Here is a 20319-nt window from a genome sequence, read left to right as displayed (position 1 = left end):
GACGCAACTTCAATTTCTCCCACAAAGGTGAGAATTCCTTTTTATTTGTAGACTGGTTTAAATGAAAAAGTTGGCAAAATTGTTCAAGAGTTGTGGTCTTACTGGAAGAGGTTGTATCACTGGAGGGTGGGCCTGGTGTGCTCTCTGCCTCTTGGTGGCAGTCTTGAGATGTGAGTTCTCTGCTACTCCTGATAGCATCTGTTCTACCATGGTAGACTCTAACTCTTTGTAAACCCAACTAAATACAGTAAGTTCCACAGGTCATGGTGTTTTATCACAGCAATAGAACAGTAACTACAACAGCCACGATAAACAAAATTGACTGGACTCACTAAAACTCTGGAAAAATCAATCACCCTAATAAGACAGCAAGGGGGGTTCGATCCCCAGCTTCGAAAAATAGAAAGAAAAAAAAAAAAACCTTTAAAAAGAGTATATGTTTAGGGGTTGGGGATTTAGCTCAGTGGTAGAGCGCTTGCCTAGGAAGCGCAAGGCCCTGGGTTCGGTCCCCAGCTCCGAAAAAAAGAACAAAAAAAAAAAAAAAAGACAGCAAGGTTCCTACATTTCACAAGTTTCTGTAAAACCTCAGACAGTCCAAAGAATCCCCAATTGGGCAACACTGATACCTCTTTAAGAGGTAATATATGAATACCTGCTTAAAAAAAAACTCTTCAAAGCTTACTCTCACGGCCCCACCAAGCTAGCCTGTTAATTTACTTTTGAAAGATGTTAAAGGAGTTGAGTAGATGGCTCTCAAGTAAACATACTTGCTTTACTAGAGTTTTGTTCCAAGCACCTGAGAGCCTAACCACCTCTCCTGGCATTCAAAAATACCTGCAAACAAGGGGCATTCACTCATACACAATCAAAAATAATCTGGCCAGGTTTGGTGTTTACCTACCTTTAATACCAACACTTAAGAGACAGGAGCATGAGTTTGAGGTCAGTCTGGTCTACATAGGAAGTTCCAGACCAGCCAAGGCTACATAGTTTTCAAAAAGTAAAACCCCAGTAACTACATAGATGGAGAAAAAGGCAATTTAAAGAGCTGTTTTCTTTTTTAAGGATGTCCAGCTTGGCTTCCCACTGTAGCCCTCCTCCTCCTTAGCACACACAGTACACCAAAATACCAAAACCACAGCCAAGAGTTACGAGTTGAGTACACATAGTGGAATTGCTAAGCCTACCAGATGCCTCTCATCCCAGACTCAATGGGTTCTAACAACTCTAGAAAGCCTTAAATTGCTAGCCACCATAAACGAAAACTCTCTTAGGTCAAATCTGCTAACATGCTTTTAGCAATTATCCCAATTCTCTTTAGGCCAACACCACAAAGGCCTGAAATTTGTCTTCTTGCTTTGGCTTCTGAATACCAAGATGATGGGCATCTGCCATATCTTGTCTCCAAAGGGTCAATATATGCAAATTATCATAGTATCACTTTTGGGCATATAACAAAGGGAATGGAATATACAAAATAATGTCAAATACCTACTTTTTGCAGTACTCACAAAGCTTTGAGAAAACACCGACAATTCTAAGTTTGAATGTTTTACAATACGTGCTGTGATTACAGACATGAACCACTATCCTCAGCATATAACTTGGATGTCATTTACCAAGTATTGATGTACACACAGCACTATACAGAGACCAGACAAGTGTCTTCCTTATGAACCACTGATTCTCCAGGTCATTTCCAGAAACATGCAGGTACATGCAGGCAAAATTATACATACACAAAATTATATTCATACATTTTTAAAAAATCTATCTCATGGGGATGATGATGAAGCACATCTTTAGTTCCAGCACTCTGGAGGCAGAGGGTTATCATCTTGAGTTCAAGACCAGCCTAGTCTAAATTGCAAATTCTAGGATAGCCAGGGCTACAGAGACTGTCTCCAAAAAAAAAAAAAAAACCTTTACAAAACATTATTTAAATATTATCAACTTTAAATGGGTGACTAGAAGACATAGAACCAAATGAAAGAGCCAGGAGGTGGAGGAGGTGGTGGTGGTGGTGGTGGTGGTGGTGGTTGTGCAATTTTTTTTTTTTTTTTCGGAGCTGGGGACCGAACCCAGGGCCTTGAGCTTGCTAGGCAAGTGCTCTACCACTGAGCTAAATCCCCAACCCCCTTTCTTTTTTTTTTTGTTGGTTGTACAATTTTAATCCCAGCACTCAGGAGCCAGCAGGCAGATCTTTGAATTTGAGGTCAGATGGGTCCATATAGTGAGTTCCAGGGCAGCCAGAGCTACAGTGAGACCCTGTTATTTCAACCCAATACAAGGACCTGGACCTGTTCTAAAGATATAAACATGTCAATGTAAATATCATAGTACTAACCCTCAGTTCCTAGCCCTTGGAACTCTTGGCAATTCTACACTACTAAACTATATGCTGAAACACAAAACTTGTATATAAAGGGAAGGGAGAAGACATTGAGAGGCAGAGAACTGTAGGCAGACACCTGGTCCCACCCACAAACTCCAAACTGCCCTTAATTTGTAACATCACCTGGTACTCCAACATCAACTGTTGGCAAACAGTTGCTTTGATCATGGGAGTTTTAAAACCAATCTGGGCAAAGTATTGAGGCTGTGCTTAGTTATATGAAGGATCTCATGGGCATCCATATGTAAGAAAATTAACATATTCTACAGTTAATGCTCATATGCTGCTTTGCATAGGGGAAATATGAGCACAGCTGATTATCAAAGAACATGGTTTTATAAATGTGTCAGGTAAAGACAGCTGAGAATTCTTACTATCAAACCTGATGCCATTTCAATTTCTAGAACCTACAAGATCAACTGAAATAACATACTTTTCCTCTCATTTCCACATAACCAATTGTACATATGCATATACAAAGCAGAGAGACAGAACAGAGTGCCTCACTACGTAAGCCTGGCTGGCCTACAATCAGGCTGGCTTTGAACTCAGTCATCCATTCACCTGATTCTGCCCTAGGTCTTAGGATTAGATGTACAAACCACATCCCATTAAAAAAAAAAAAAGGGGGGGGGGGGTTGGGGATTTAGCTCAGTGGTAGAGCGCTTGCCTAGGAAGTGCAAGGCCCTGGGTTCGGTCCCCAGCTCCGAAAAAAAGAACAAAAAAAAAAAAAAGTATGTATGTGCATCAATTTGTACATTGTCTGAGTTCAATTACAAGCACCTACAACAAAGAAGATAAAGTGTTTCCAATAATTCAGTAACATTGAAATGTATAAAAGTTGTCAGAATCCCGGCCATTCAAAAAAGCTGAGGGAAATGAGAAAATCATAAATCCAGGGCCAGCCTGTGTACAGTGACTTCAATACCAGCTTGTACAACTGAGTCCCTGTTCAAAATAAATTAAGGTGGGCTGGAGAGATGGCTCAGCGGTTAAGAGCACCCAAATGCTCTTCCAGAGGTCATGAGTTTCAATTCCCAGCAACCACATGGTGGCTCATAACCATCTGGAAAGAGATCTGATGCCCTCTTCTGGTGTGTCTGAAGACAGCTACAGTGTACTTATATAAAATAAATGAATAAATCTTAAAAAAAATAAAAATAAAAATAAGGTGCAGACATATGGAATTCTTGTCTAGCAATGATTCTCTAGGTTCAATCCACAGGACTTGGAAAAAAATTCGAAGAACTAAACCTATAATCAGTTAAGTGATACATGAAAGGCTATTACTTGCCTAGCTATTATTACAAGAATGAAGCTAAGAGCAAAGTCAGAGGGTTAAAAATAAGCAAAAACAAAAAACAAACAAAAAACCACTGGATGTCACAATTTTGTCACCAATGGGTGACCTGGCATCTCACAATCAATTGTCTTTATCAATTTATTTCATCTACCCACAGTACTATACTGGACCTAACCAATACCAAACATTGGGCACTAGTTATCTGGTAATAAACTTCAATTTTGGGGGCAGGAAAGGATGTCTCCAAGGTCAACAGCACGTAATAAGCAAATTCCATAACAGTCAGAACTATAAGCCCAGTCTCCAAAAAAATAAAAACGCAAAGAAAGCACATACTGGTCCTATAGGACCTGAGTTTAATTCTCAGCACCCACAATATGTGATTAACAACTGCCTGTGTATAAGTACCTCCAAGGGATCCCAGTCTTCTAGTCTCTACACATACCCACACCTAACAAAAGTAAACATGTATTGAATAAATTAAAAAAAAAAAAACTAGGAACAAAAGAAAGGCTTTAATCTTCATTCCTTCTAGCTGTATGGATTAAGGAAACAATATTATTAGCACCCTAATACGAGTGCTTCTCAAACCAAATGATCAAAAACAAAAAAAAAAAACAAAAAAAAGCAAATCAGCATATCATTAATTAATGATAAAAACCTCGAAAGCATGCCTCCTCCTTCCCTGCAAGCAGGTGAGCCTCTAATAGAACCATCATTTCCTACCTCCAGTCACTGATCTGAAGATGAAATAATTCCTCTCTAGGTAATTTCTCAAGTTCAAGGTCAGCCTGGTGTACAGAGCAAGTATATCAGGAGAGCTAGGGCTACACAAGGAAACCCAGGCTGGGGGATACTACACTCCAGCACAAACTCCAACTTATGACTCAGGATAGTATTATCCCCAAGACATCTTACCAGCTACAGGTCTCGGTGTCTGTAAGGCATGCTTCAGATGCCGCCTTCTGTACAAAGGCTGTGCAAGTCAGGCTGACACGGTGCCGGTCTATAACCCCAGCACTAAAGAACTGATAACAATTTATATTTGGATTTTCCTGTACAGCCCTAGCTGTCCTACAACTAACTAGCCAGGCTAACACCTGCCTGCCTCTGCCTCCCAAGTGCTGGGAATAAAGATGCGCGCACCTCCATCCACCTAGGACATACCTTTTAAGACTGTGTGCTGTGTATACACCTGCACACCAGAAGAGGGAATCAGATCCCATAGGTGATTGTGAGCCGCACGTGTGGTTGCTGGAAACTGAGTTAACAGCCAGTTGTTCTAACTGCTCACCCCTCTCTCCAGTCCCTGGATTCCTAAATGTTCAAGGATGCCAAGCATGAATGGCAAGACCATCCAAAAAACCTTCAGTGGAGGTACAAATCAATGGGCAGCTCTTGTCTAAGACTGTGGTCTAGTATCCAGTACCAATACACAAAACCCATCTTTTCCCTAGGCAGTTCTTAACTATACTTTAAATGACACTGCCCCATATAAATAGCAGGTTCGAGCTCAAGAACCATGCAACTGGTTGGATGTAATGATACACTTCACCTTTAATCGGAGAAAAGTGAGACATGCATTTTTCAAGGCATGTTACAGCTGGGGTTGGTAGTGCACACCTTTAATCCCAGCACTATCAGATCTCACTTCAAGGCCAGCCTGGTCTACCAAGAAAAACCCTGTCTCAAAAAAAAAAAAAAAAACAAAAAAAAACAAAAAAACAAAAACAAAAACATAAAACAAGCATGATACAAAAATAACAAGTTTCAATTTACTGTTTGTGCTACATTCATGCTTGCCTATTTGGAGGGAGCTGCTCTTTTTTTGGGGGGGTGTGTGTGTGTCATGATTACAGTCCATGTTGACCTTGAACTTCTGATCCTCCTGCCTGCATACCCAAGGACCAGAAATATAGGACTCCATAGCCATGCCCAAGTGGTCTGCGTTTGTTGGCCCTGGGGTCAAGGTATTGTTATGTGGCTCAATAAAGCTGGAAACTCTGCCTCCCCAGTGCTGAGATTACCAATCTATACCATTCATGGCTAATTTTCAGTTCTACATACTAGTTTGAATATTCACCAAGTGGTTGCCAAATACAGACAAGTTATTAAACATAAGTGAAAAGGCTGGGGTTTACAATGTTTAAACTCACTGACTTCACCACTTTATCATTCAACTTCCGTTAAAAGGAAGAATGGTAGCCAAGAATGGCACACTTTAATTCTAGTACCCAGAGGCAAGAGTTGTAAGGTCCTGGGAGGATATTAATTTTCCATTAATTCTATAATCCTATCTGAAAACACGATGGGAGTTCAAAGCACCAAATTTCAAACGACCTACAAACAGCTGGATTTAGGCAAGATGTAAGTGATGCACTTAGACCACTGTATGCTTGGTCCTCTTCCTGAGAAAATATGGGAATCAGAAACCACTCAAGGCAAACTATCTTTTCTCTCCTCCATCAAGATTACTTTATCCTACTACTTCCTGCTAGGTAGGGACAAATTATATTCCAATTCTTTCTATACAAGACAATTTCTGGGGGATAAGATTGCCCCGCATTAGTAACAAGGACCCATTCTCTAGAAAGTAAACTGGGGGGACCAGAATTTAACTAAAATGGTTTTTAATGGGAACCAGAGATATGGTTACAATTACGGTAGTCTGACACACTCACACACACACACATACCGTTGCCCACCCCCCCAAAAAATATCCATGAGCAATCCTGAATTGTAAGTTTACAAAATAACAAGGGTAACACTGGGTACAGGAAGAGCTGTTCCAGAACTTCAGGAGTCAGGCTAATATGGCCTCTCCCTGCGATCCTGTCTGTGCTCACCCCTGAAAGAAAAAATTATTTGTTAGATTAAGAGTTACCAAACTGCCCATGCATATCCTTCAAATACCCTACTTGCCCATGCTACCCAACAAATGACTTTAAAGCAAAATAGTCTTAAGACTGGGTTCTGAATTCTTCCTCTTCCTTCCCAAAAATGGAACCAGCTAGGCTGTCCTTTCCCAGAGAATCCTTACTTCCTCATCATCTCTGACCAATTTTCTTGACTTTTGTTTTGACTTACTCACCTGGAGTCCATCTTGCCAGGGCCAAAACCACCTCTGTCCCCACCACCCCGGCCCCCTCTGAAGCCCCCTCGGTCCCCTCCTCGGCCCCGGTAGCCGCCCCGATCATATCCTCCTCTGCCACGCCGATCATCTCCGTAGTTTCCCCCTAAGACAAAGAAAGTCACATATCATCCTCAATTCTTCTACCTTCCCTCCCCACCACCCGCCCCTGCAAGTATGGGGCTCTTTCTGGACCTCAATTCCAGCTCTGCTTCCTTCTTACCCATATGAGAGCCTCCTGGTCCCCCTCCTGGGCCATCTGGCTTAGGTGCCTTACACTGGTTGCATTCACTTCTCCAAGAGAAGTTCATGTTCTCACATGTACTAAAGAAATGAAAAGCAATTCATTTTCAAGAGGCACAATCTTAAAAGTTGAATTCACAAGACTTCAAGGAAAGAGCTGGTTTCTCACCAGGAGCCAAAAGTATTAAACCTAAGCCACTACCTTTCAGTCTTTTTCCATGATTTTTGGTTTGCAACAGCTTAGCTTTCAACGCAATCAGGAATTCATGTCTGAAATCAAGTCTCACTCGATTGTTATCTACACATGAATCTTTCTGTCCAGCATATCTCCACCACCTGCACTATCTACCCACTTCAAATCTCAGTTATGGTTTTATCTTAGTATCTAGTGTTTATGTGACAATGAAGTTCATTCAGGCTCATGTTTGTATACTTGATTCCCAGGTGGGAAGGATTAGAAGGTGGGCTGGGGGGCTGATTGCAAAAGCCCAGTTCTCTCTCCTCAGTTACTGTCTCAAGACACAAGTTCTTGGCTACTACCCCATGCAGAGCCTGCCTGCTCCACTCTACTCTCCCCACCACTATGGTCATGAACTCTAATCCTCTGAAACTGTGCTCCAAGTTGCCTTGGTCATGGCAATGGGAAAGTTAACTAAAAGCCAGACAGTGGTGGCACAGGCCTTTAATCCCAGCACCTGGGAGGCCGTCGGGTGTATCTTTTTATCTTTTAAGTTTAAGGGCAGCTGGATTTTTATCATAGGCTCCAGAACAGCCAGGACCACAAAGAGAAAGTTTTAAAAATACCTAAAGAAAAGAAAGGCAAATGGTGGGGGTTGGGGATTTAGCTCAGTGGTAGAGCGCTTGCAGGCCCTGGGTTCGGTCCCCAGCTTGGGGGGGGGGGGGGTGAGAAAGGCAAATAGGGTTCTGTACTTTCTAAAATTCTAGACATGCACTTTGAAAGATAGCATGTCCAAAGACTAAACTAACCCTCCCTAGGTAAACTATTAACTAATCTTCCATTGACAGTGTGACCCTGACACTCAGTTTAAAAAAAAAAAAAATACCAACTCTTAATATAGTATCAAGGATCATACAAGAACGTAAAAAAAAAAAAAAAAAAAAAAAGGCAAATTACTCACGGATTAGGACACTTCCAGTCCCCAGCTCGTTGCTGTCCTCCACCTCCACCACCTCCACTGGGAAATCCTCCCCGGCCACCACCACCGCTGCCACCTCCTCCATAGCCTCCACGGCCCATGGGTCCTAGTACAAAAGCACTCATCAACCATTTCCTTAGTTTGGCTAGCCTACCTTCTCTTCCATAAAACTTATTTTCATCATCTTCTGCATGATGTGTTCCATAATCTCTTTCAACCAGTAAAAAGTAAAAAGACCCACCTCCTCGCCCTCGGCCTCCACGACCATTTCCACCACCCCGGTTGAAGTCAGCACGCCGGGTAGCAAATGAAACTTTAATAGGATTCCCAGAGAATTCTTTTCCTAAAGAAATAACAGTGGGTGATTTAACCAAAATGAAATATGTATGAAAACCCTATATGGAAACTTACTATTTGTTTGTTTGCAACAGGGTTTATGTAGCCCTGGCTGTCACGAAACTCACTATAGAATCCCTAGCTGACCTCAAACTCAGGAGATCCATCTGCCTCTGCCTCTCAAAGTCTGGGACTAAAGCCACACACATCACCATGCCCAGCCTCACAAAATTTTTAAATGTCAGAATTTTTTTTTTTTTAAAGTAGCTACAAAGGTTTTAGGGCTGGTCAGTGGTGGCACACACCTTCAATCCTTGCACTCCAGAGGCAAAGGCAGATCTCTAGTTTGAAACCAACCAAGCTACATAGAGAAACCCTATCTCAGAAGACAAAGAAAGGGGGGCTGGAAATCTAGTATAATATACAGAGGGCTTGGGTTTTAGAACTCCAGCACCATACTATAAAAAGGGGGAACAAGATAACTTGGTGTAGAGTGACTGCCATCAAACTTGATCACCCATATTCAATCCCACGAGCCCACATGATAAAAGGAATTTACCCCAGATGGTTTGTGTACTGACCTCTGTACTTATGTCATGGTATATACATGCCCACCCATATACACAATAAATGCTGTAACCTGCAGAGCCAAACCACTTTTAAGATCTTAGATTGTCGTCTTGGAAAAGATTTATAAACTGATGGGACATAAACAAAAAATGAGTCCACATTGAAATTATAAACTAAGTGCCAACCAAGGCTTAGGAGATGGCTCATCAGGTAAAGGTGCTTGATGACGAACAAGCCTGACCGACCACACAAGTTCCATCCCTACAAACCATGTAAAAGAACTATACCTGCAAGTCATTGAATAAACCGAAACTTTGCATTAAAAAAAAAAAAAAAAAAAAAAACTAGGTACCACAAACTTGGAACTCCCAAAAGGGAACCTATTTCCCCTATCATCTTTTTTGATACATACCATCAAACCAGTCGATTGCAGCTTTAGCAGAAGGTGGGTCATCAAATGAGACTGTTGCCTCACCCTTCAACTTGCCAGTTTCTCTGTCTGTATACAAATTAATCATAGGCTGTCCAGTTTTCTTGTTTGTCTAAACAAAACAAAGTGAATTATCAATTTTTAGATACACGCAGGTCTTGGCCTAGTATTTGTACATAGCCTGCATATAATTTACTGTACCCACTTAATCACTCCATAGGCTATGGATGTACTCAGTGAATACAGTACTACTTTCTTAGCAGCCACAATTCATAGGGCTCAATCTCCAGCAAGTCAGCAAAACTTTCCAGTACTTACAAGAATACCTAAATAGCAATGTTATGTAGTTGTTCTGCTACACTGATTTTAGTCTGGAAAGGTTCGAAGAAAACACACCTAATCTAAAGTTAGTTCAATCTACAAATGTAGAGCCTGTAAGAAACCAGACCTCCATCTTTCCCCTAGACTTATTCCAAACTCTGGCTCCCTTCTTCCCAATTACTCTTCCTGTCATGTAACTTAAATTTAACCATGGTTTACACTGTTTTTGAGCAAGTCCTTAGTCAGATACATCTTTTTGTGGTTTCTTCTTAAAAAGCAACAACTAAATGTTGCTAAAGAAAGGTAGCAACAGGGGGCTGGAGAGATGGCTCAGTGGTTAAGAGCACTTCCAGAGGTCCTGAGTTCAAATCCCAGCAACCACATGGTGGCTCACAACCATCTGTAAATGGGATCCGATGCCCTCTTCTGGTGTGTCTGAAGACAGCTAAAGTGTACTCATATATAATAAATAAATAAATCTTTTAAAAAAAAAAGGAAAGAAAAAAAGAAAGGTAGCAACAACCATCCCAACATTCTAGTGAATGTTACTTTTTGAGACATAATCTCTACAAAATCCTAGCTATTCTGGACCAGCTGGCCATGAACCTAAATCAAAGATCACCTGTCTCTGCTGGGAATAAACAGTTTAAATGTATCTTTAAACAAAAAAAAGTACTGTACTCTAATCTCAAAAAACACCAGCAAAGTTGTTTTTACTATTGAGAATCACCAATACTTGTTTCATATGACATGTGATGCCTGAGAGCCTGGAATACAGGTAAGGGGAAGTACCTACTGTGTAACAAGTACCTTAATAATTCCAATCTGCTTGAAGTAATCCGCCACAGATTCAATTGTAACATTCTCGCCTAGGCCTTGCACGAAGATGGTATTATTGTCTGAATTATCCTGTTCTGCTTGTTCAACAAACAGATGAAAAAGATTTGAAGAGCATAGGAAAGACAAGTTAGTCAGGTATACCAACAGTATAGTAGTACTTGATATTCAAGCTTCAAGAAAAATGCTCAGGATTCTTACCAGTTATACAGTATCTTATTAGATAACCCAGAACAATCCCTCCTTATTATCTACCTCCTTCAAAAGTTTCACTTTAGGCTGGAGAGATGGCTCAGTAGTTAAGAGCACTCACTGCTCTTCAGATTCCCAGCAACCACATGGTGGCTGACAACCATCTGTAATAGGATTGCCTCTTCTGGTGTGTCTGAAGATAGTGACAGTGTTTTCATATACATAAAATAAATAAATCTTAGTTTTACATTTACTCTCATTACTGTCCTTGAAAAACTGACACCTAATCAGAAACCAGTTTTCAAACTTTCATTTCTAGACTCCTTAGTGAAAAAAAAAAAACTTATGCCAAGGCATGGTGGACCAGTCCTTTTATTATCAGCACTCAGGAGGCAGAGGCAAGTGGATCTCTACATTTTTTTTTAAAAAAGATTTATTATTAACTTTATATGTGAGTACACTGTCGCTGTCTTCAGACACACCAGAAGAAGGCATTCTATGCCATTCCAGATGTTGTGAGCCACCATGTGGTTGCTGGGAATTGAACTCAGGACCTCCGGAAAAGCAATCAGTGCTCTTAACCACTGAGCCATCCATTTCTCTAGTCCCAATCTCTGAATTCTAAAACAGCCTAGTCTACATACTTCCAAGACAGCCAGGGCTATGTAGAGATCCTTCCTCGAAATAACTAAGTAGATGACTTTTTTCATTGAAAACCAAAGAAAATGAAACCAATTTCATTCAAATGTAGTATAGCATAAAAACACCATCACAAATAACATCTCTTAAATAACAAATAAATAAATAAAATCTATTAAAGTGGTTCCCTTACACATCTTGCAATCTGGTCTTTTTATCCATCTAATGTTGATCAACAGTTTAGGTATCTGCATTTCTTTGTTTTGGTTTTTAAAACTGAGTTTCTCTGTATAACCCAGGCTGTCCTGGAAATAAGCTCATAAAGCAGGCTGCCTAGATCTGAACTCGAAATGAACTGATCTGAACTGCTAGAAATGAAGGTGTAAAACATGTCTGGGTTAGTTATTTATGGACTTTAAAAAACCACTACCTTTAAATGAGCAACTCTCTCAAGCAAAGTCCAAGACTTGCCAGAAATGATAAATACCAGACTCATTCTAACCTCCAGCTCCAGTGTTTCTACTATTTATATAGCCCCCTCCCGTCTCTCTCCACATTTGCAGTTTTTTTTTGCAGTTTTTGGATTTCAAAGAAAATCCAAATGAATACTGTATAAAAACCATGGACTTACCAGAATCATGACGAGATCCTTGATCCCGAGGACCTTATAGTTACATGAAAAAAAAGAAAACAAAAACAAGGAAAAGGAGCCATTAGCTAAAAGGAAAGGACAGATAAGGTAACAAATTAACATCAAATTCAAATTCTTGGAATGTATTAGGTAATTGCTTCCAGCCTCTCTCCAAACCCTATCCTGAGGCCTTCCCAGTGGAGAAAATTCTAGACGGATCTCACAGAAGGGTCCCTTTTCTTAAGATCTGTCACTTTTGCGTCCCCATAGATAATGCCACACTTCAAGAAAATGCTGTTTTCCCCCAGGTAGGGCTGGGAAATGTCCTCAGCACAGATGCGGGTAGGGGAATTTAAATTAACCAACCAACTCAGACATAACTCAGCCCTGTTCTCTCACAAGAGAAACATAAGCTCAACACCAGCAATGTGATGTGCATCCATCCAGTTTCTCCAAACTTTTACACCAAAGACAACCCTTGTAGAACAATTTTTAATTTCATCTTGAAAACCATTCTTAACCATGTTGTTTCCCAAAGCAAGATGAAAATAATAAATATACATAGTAGCTATTATATTTTAAAAGCATGTCCCAGGGAACAGACCAGAAATGTTTTCATAATACAGCCTCTATTTTTTTTCCAGACACCATCTTTAACCAATGTTTATCTAAATTCACCATATAAAAATATTGTACCTGTATACAATGACACCTAAGTCACGAACCCCAAGCCTTTGGCTTTAAGTATTTAGACAAATCAAGAAACCATTTTGTTAAACAAACCAGAAAAGTTCCAGCTTACTAGGAGACTTCTCAAATTTGCCATTTTTTTCCATGAATTCAAGTTTGTGCTGTTTAAAACCTGGTTATTTCCCATGAGCAACACTCAAAAGATCTTTCTTGAAGTAGTTCACACCTTCCTTCCCAGATCTAGTTCCTATGTATTTGTCTGAGTACATATGTAAAATTGCATTGACATCACTATTTAATATATATACACCAAATTTACCATCCTCAGGGCAGGGCACTATTTCATGTCCCTCTCCCTAAATTAAAACATTTGGGAGGTTGTGTATACATACACACACATACACACACACTCGCACACTTATCTTAGACACACTGATCAAAAGGATCCTAAAGCCAAGTTGGCACCACATGTTCCAGAACATTCCCCAGTTGCTCAATGATGGTGTGGTCACTAAGTGCTAGGCGTGGCAACACCCATCAAGAAGCCTACTAATACTTCTATCAACTTGGGTAAAACCAATTTAGTAACAGACCGCCAAGAGTTTATCCCTGCCTGCCTCCAGGTTAGCACACATGTGGCAGCAGGAGGCATTCTAACCTACCCCTTCTGGAGGTGGCTACACACACTTTAGAAACCTTTGACACTTAACACGCTAAGACATCTGCAAATGAACAATCAGACAAAGCATTGCTGGGAGTTGGGAATTTTGGAAACTCTGTTCACTTACCACCAAATTTATTGAAGCCACCACGGTCACTTCCGCTGGAGAAGACAAGTTAGAAGAAAGGACATGAAGCTTCCAACGGCTACAAAAGGGTTTTGGTTTTGGGTTTTTTGGTTTTTTTTGTTTGTTTGTTTGAATATTCCCCAAACATGGGTTGGTGTTTTGGGAAAAAGATTCAAGTGGCTACTAAAATATACCCCTTCCTGACCACCCTTGTCTGACCTTTGAGCTTATCACACACGTGTGCAATTTCTCAGACACAGTTAAGGATTTTACTTTTAAAAAGTTGTATCTACATCCTCTGGAAAAAAAAAGCTCATTTTCCTTGGTTGTTCTTCTGACGTAGATGTTTATTCCTCTTGTTGCAAGTGGTGGACAACCCAGCAGTTGGTTTAAAAGATCTACCCCATATTTCCCAGAAGACATTTCACACCAGGCCCTGGGATAGCCCTGAACACGTGTTTTTTGTTGTTGTTTTGTTTGTTTTGTGGTTTTTGCTTTGAAAGCAGCAAGCAGACCCAACCCCATTCCATAAAAAGTCATAACCAAAGGCAATTTCCCCTTAGAGCAAGACAAACTCAGCTAAGCCCTATCCTAACTACTGAGCTGTTTTTAAATCACCCTTCACCCCCGGGGTCACCCCTTCTACACTGTGAGAAGAGCGGAGTATTTTGCAATGTCACCTTTCATACCTGTGGCACATAAAATGCAGAGCAAGTTAACAGTCACATAACAGTTGTTTTTTTTTTAAAGTTTTCATTAAACACACGCACACAACAAGAGTTTTTCATATTTTTGCATGATTGAGACTGCCCCCACCCACCTCTGAATACTTACCATGTACAAACTCAAAAAACCTACTTTCTTCAAAAAAAGAAATACCACTGACATTTTCCCCTTTTCAAGGAAGATAAGGTCCCTTTAAAGTCACCAACAGATTTGACAAACTGTTTTAACATCAAATCTAAGGTTTTACTTCAACTAGAAGAGATCCGGTTGGACAAGTTGATTTGATGTCTGACCAAGAAAAGGTGAACAGTGGAATAAGACAGCAGAATACCACTGTCAAGTGTATTTACCCTGCAAGTCTGCACATTTCAGTCAGAAGACCCCATAAATGAACCAAGTCACACACAAATCAGTCAAATTAGTGCAAATCAGGCTCATGACTCAAGTAACTACAGAATATAGATGAGTAAATAGCTAATTCCTAGAAGCTAAGGTCAAGTTTAACCATTACCAACTCCCTTGGAAGACACATGGGAATGAATACGCAGAACAAGTTTCCCTAATATTTCCCAGGAATAGGTTTCCCTTGCAAACAAGTCTTTACTCCCAAGTTTCTTGCCTGAGATAACGACTTCCACCCATTTGTATCTGTGTATATTCTTTTTCTTTGGAAATAAATACACCAATACCCAAATCTCTACTGAGAGCTATGAATGAGATTTTGGCTCCCAAGTTCTCACAATGAATATACAAAGAAACACTACTGGCCACAAACTGAAGCCCTTACATATGCCCAGAGAACAATACTAACCATGCACTAGGGATTGACTTCAAGAGAAAGCCATGCAACATTCCCCACTGAAGGTACTCCCTGGCTCATGAGACACCTACCCCATGCCGCCTCTGCCTCCTCGGCCACCTCCACGGCCTCTGGGTTCATAGCCACCACTGCTTCGGTTGTAACCACCTCCACCGCCCCTGCCACGGCCCCCACGATCCTGCTGGCCTCCCCCGTAGCCACCACCGCCGCCACCACTCTGGTCCTGATTGCCATAACCACCACCACCGCCGCCGCCACTCATAGAGGACTGATCTTGGCCATAGTTGCCTGTAAGGAAAACAAAAGAATGCTTTTTAAAGGGGGAAGGAGTGCTTAGTAATCCTGTATGCTTAGCATAAACAAACTTCTAGTTTTAGTTCTCAGCAACACAAGTGAAGGGACATGAAGTACCATGGAAAGGGCCAATGGTAAAGATCAGAAACCTAGTATAACAAGAAAGCCACTATTTTAGAAAATGGGCAAGTTTGGAGACTATAGAGACAGAGCTAAAGGTATTTCCTCACCTCCACCACCCCCTCCACCACCTCCACTGCTGCTGTTGTACTGGTTCTGTTGTCCATAACCCTGAGGTGGGTTATAGGAGCTTTGTTGCTGTCCGTAGCTTTGTTGCTGTCCACCATAGCCAGACTGTTGACCATAGCCTCCACTCTGGGGCTGCCCATAGCTGCTGCTCTGAGAACTTCCACCATAACTAAATGGAAAACAAAACCAAAACTAAATTATGATTTGCAAAATGCCCAAATGCTTGTTTTACTATTAGTCCATTCCTTTTCATTTTTCATTACCCAGAGACCCAGCAGTCTACCAACACTTTCTGGCCTACCCCTCTCCTATACCACCTTACCTTCCTGAGGTGCTACTAGGAGCTGGCTGTTGGCCATAACCGGGGTAGGAGGACTGCTGCCCATAAGAAGACTGGGAACTTTGGCTGCTGCCATAGCCACCAGTGGAACCATATCCCTGGGGTGCTGACTGAGTTCCATAGCCTGCTACAAAGGAAAAAAAAAAGTTACAAAAAGACCAGTTATGTAGTGCTCATCTTTAATCCTAACATTTCAGAGGCAGAGGCAGAGGAGGCAGATGCAGATCTCAGTTCAGTGAGACAAAAATGATGTCTACGTTATCTTCAGGTCAAACAAAGCTATATAATGAGAACAGAGGAGGGGCAAGGACAAGAATTAGCTTAGAAAAAAATATATATATATACACTTCCCAATATTCATTTATACTTGGGGGGGGTGAGGAGGTGGGGAGATCATCCTAGATTTTATTAGCAACTACCAGGAGAATGGAGAATAAAGATCAGTTTAAGGCCAATCTGGAAAATCTTAGTGAAACTACCTCAATTTACTTCTTAAAGATAAATAACTGGACTTGCTATGAAAGTCTTGACAATTTGGGTTCAATTGAAAAAATCATGTTTATCTAGTTTTTAAAAACTTGTTAATCTTGATACACACCAAGCCCAGTGTTTCATGCTCATCCTCGAAATTAGAAGGCTATCTCAGCAAAAGGGGAATAAGCTAGAGATGTTGGTCAGCAGCATACACACAAGTTCATTTGATCTTCAATACCATTATAAACCAAGTATTGTGATACATGTCTTTGCTTCCAACACCCAGAGGCAGGAAAATCAAAGGTTTAAGGACATCAAAGGCAAGTATCTGGCCAGTCTCAGCGCCCAGGCCAGGCCATCTCTGCACCCATCCACAGGGTCTCAGCATGCAGGCTGCCTCAACTTCTCAATCAGTGGCTCTCAATCTGTGCTCTGAGACCCCTTTCTCTGGGTGTATCTGATACCAGTAACAGTAGCAAAATTAGTTATAAAGAGCAAGGAAAATAATTTTATGGTTGGGGTCACCACAACATGAGGAACTGTATTAAAGGGCTACAGCTAATGCGACCTAATGGAAGGTTGAGAACCAGTCTTCAATGAACAAGACCTTGTCTCTCCCACCTCCACATCCCAGGTGCTGAGATTATAGCCGCATTCCATATCTTCAATTTCACTAACATCACTGTTTAATAAAGGTTCAATTCCATTCTATCTACCCCAAATCTAGGCACCTGTGCCACTAATTGTAACACAAAAGATCCCTAACAAACTGCCCTTTTTTCTGTTTTTGTTTTTCAAGACAGGATTTCTCTGTGTAGCCCTGGCTGTCTCAGAACTCACTTTGTAGATCAGACTGGCCTCTCAGATCAAGAGATCCACTGGCCTCTGCTTCCCAGAGTGCTGGAATTGAAGATGTGTGGCTGGAATTAAGGGGGTATGTGCCACCACTCCTGGCCCTAACTACATTTTTTAAAAAAAAGATTTCATGTATGTGAGTATACTGTAGCTGTCTTCAGATACACCAGAAGAGGGCATTGGATCCCATTACAGATGGTTGTGAGCCACCATGTGGTTGCTGGGAACTGAACTCAGGACCTCTGGAAGAAGTCAGTGCTCTTAACCGCTGAGCCATCTCTCCAGCCCCCTAACTACATTTTTAATGTGTTGATATAGACAGAAAATGTTTTTCTTTTGTGAGGTAAAAAGGGCACCACCTCTGTAAATCACAGTAGCCCAACTTCAACAATTTCCAAGTAAACTATTCCCTTCCTATCATCCTAAACTGGTTCTCTCTTTAGCAAATTTGATTTTTCACAAAAATAGTAAACATGGAGAAAATAGTCCAACACAGAAATGGATGAAGATGTGTTCCACTAAGAGACTCACTGTTTTGGGTCTGTCCATAAGAAGAACCATAGCTGCTCTGGCCGTATCCTGAAGTGTCAGCTGATTGGCCATAACCACTGTAACTCTGCTGGCCATAGGGCTGATTGCTCTGTTGGGAATAGCCCTGCCCAGGCTGGGTAGGATAGGCCCCATAGCTGGAAGAAAGAAGACCAGTAATCTTCAACTGAAAGAGTAAGAACAAAAGCATACAGAATACATTAACCAGCCTTGCTGTCTACAAGGACCAGACCAGAAACAGTACTCACCTTTGAGTTGCTTGTTGGGTATAGTCTGTAAAAGATGGGAGAGAAAAAGGTCTTTAGTTAAGAATGACATAGAACTAAATCCTTCAACTTTTGAACTAGGCACTCCAGATGAAATAAATCTACAAAACTGTAATTGCAAAAACAGGCATACTCATAAGACACCAGGAACACAAAATGAAAATAGCCAAGTTTTATTGCAAAAACCAAAGAAAGTACAATTTCTACACACCAAGAAGTCTTGGACTTTTGTGCAGGGTAGAACCCAGGGCTTGGATCATGCTAAGCAAGCTACCATTGAGCATCACACAGAGAAAGATACTCTCCTCCGGTGGATAACTATTATCTATCTACATTCTTGTGGAGGGACTGGTTCTGTATTTACACTCTTGACGCAGGGTTTCTCTGCATAGCCCAAGTTGTACTGGAACTCTCTCTGTAGACCAGGATGGCCTTGAATTTAATACTTACAAAGCACCATCTGCCTCTGCCTTCCAAATGCTGGGATTCAAGGTGTCCAACACCATATCCTTTTTGTTTTGGTTTTTTTTTTTTTTTTGAGACAGAAGTCTATTATGTACCTGACTGTCCCAGAATTCACTATGTAGACCAGACAGGCCTCGAACTCACAAAGATCTGCCTACCTCTACCTCTCTAGTCCTGAGATTAAAGCTGTTCTCAAAATACAGATCGTCCCTTCAGCTTTAAAAATCCTCTAGACTCTTTTCAAAGCCTGCAACACACACCACCACGTTCTGTATCTTCACAGCAGCTCTACAGGAAATGTTATCACCAGGAGTCAAAATTAACTTTTACAGTCAAGAGATTACACAGTTGATTTCAAGCCCAAGGAAGCAGCTAGAAGAACGTGACCCTCCAACAAAAATGTCTTTATAAACATTCATTCACCTTGTAACCAACCTTGGAGACCTTATTAAGACAAAAGTGAAGTTTTAGTAACAAGCCAATCAAGGCGGCAAAACTCTTTTAACCCCAAGTGGCATAGCACTCTCAAGGCTCCCGTGTGGCTCTAAGTAACTGAGTTCCCGCCTACCGTGCACACCTGAAGCAGAGCGCACTTTCAACTGAATAGCAGTAGCTCAGCAGCTCCAAGTAGGAAACCTAAGCTCTGCCCCTGCACTGGGCAAAATTGACAGCGAGAGGGTGTGGCCTCGGAAAGCGACTCCTTTGATTTCCTTCCTGCCTCAATTCACAAGTGGGTGATACAGGCCGGGGTCTCTGAATCTGTTGGCCATTCCCCCGCGATTCTCCCAATCCCACGGACTCGCGGGCCAACTACGAGAGTTTCCGCTCCGGCCTGGAGGCCACGGAGGCGGGAAGAGGGAGGCCCCGCCCCTTCCCGAGGGACCCAGGGAGCAGGGCGAGGCCAACACCGGACCAGAAGTCTTCCGCCGAGGGTCTCGCGACAAAAACCCACACCAACTCCAGGCGGGCGAGGGAGGTGGGGGGGGTGGAGAGAAACGCGCCGAGAAGGGGGAGGGGCCAGAGGGGCGCGTGCGCGCACCAAGTGCCCGGATGCAGCACTGCGACAAAGCGAGGCCCGGAACGGAGGGAGGGGGTGGGGCGAGGCTGCGGAGACCCGGAGCTCCCTCACCCCTCACTCCAAGTCACCTGGCAGCGTCCCTCTCAACACCCGACCCAAGTGAACGGTCCATGAGAGAAAGCACACAGTCTCCGCGCCAAAGGCGCCAGAGGAGCCAAACAAAATGGCGACACCGCCCTCCCCTCTCCTCTTCCCGCTGCTTCCCGCCAGAGGTGCGGGAGCCCACACTCGCCCACCACCACAGGCCCACCGAAAACACAAAAGCCTTGCTGCGAGGGAACGAGGCTTCCCAGGGACGCGCCATCGCCGCCTCGCGCTCTCACATACCGTTTGAAGCCATGTCCGCGCACGCGCGCACAGGCCGCCAAGCAACAGGATTCCAGACGACTGCGAAGGGACGCCGCGAGGACTGAGCAGCCCCGCCTCCCGCGCCCGCCTTAAGTACGCCTGCCGCCTACGCGCCACCCGGACGTACCAAGTCGAACGGCGCAAGGGGGAAGCACTCCCAGGTTCCCAGGTCTTCCCGAGGATACAGAGACCC

At 42.3% G+C, this 20319-nt stretch overlaps 1 protein-coding gene across 4 annotated transcripts; it reads right to left on the bottom strand.

Annotated features, from left to right (window-relative positions):
- Positions 1-6311: 6311 nt before the first annotated feature.
- Fus (Fus RNA binding protein) lies at positions 6312-20193 on the bottom strand. 4 transcript variants are annotated; one of them, XM_087566427.1, is made up of 15 exons: positions 20106-20193; positions 18218-18242; positions 17952-18106; positions 16074-16215; positions 15733-15920; positions 15280-15496; positions 13663-13697; positions 12185-12217; positions 10696-10799; positions 9547-9676; positions 8470-8571; positions 8211-8334; positions 7052-7152; positions 6790-6934; positions 6312-6546 (listed from the first exon to the last, which is right to left on the bottom strand). In XM_087566427.1, exons 1-15 carry the CDS (start codon positions 20116-20118, stop codon positions 6507-6509), a joined length of 1554 nt encoding a protein of 517 aa, XP_087422553.1. In that variant the 5' UTR covers positions 20119-20193; the 3' UTR covers positions 6312-6506. The 4 variants fall into 4 exon arrangements, with proteins under 4 accessions (XP_087422553.1, NP_001012137.1, XP_087422564.1 ...); NM_001012137.1 differs by having other exon boundaries at positions 16074-16218; positions 20106-20183; XM_087566438.1 differs by lacking the exon at positions 13663-13697 and having other exon boundaries at positions 16074-16218.
- Between the last annotated feature and the right edge of the window lie 126 nt (positions 20194-20319).

This window comes from Rattus norvegicus, chromosome 1 (assembly GCF_021556685.1).
Source record: "Rattus norvegicus strain SHRSP/BbbUtx chromosome 1, alternate assembly SHRSP_T2T, whole genome shotgun sequence".
Lineage (NCBI taxonomy): Eukaryota > Metazoa > Chordata > Mammalia > Rodentia > Muridae > Rattus > Rattus norvegicus.
Note: the sequence above shows the minus strand (reverse complement) of the source record. Positions and strands in the feature narration are given on the sequence as shown.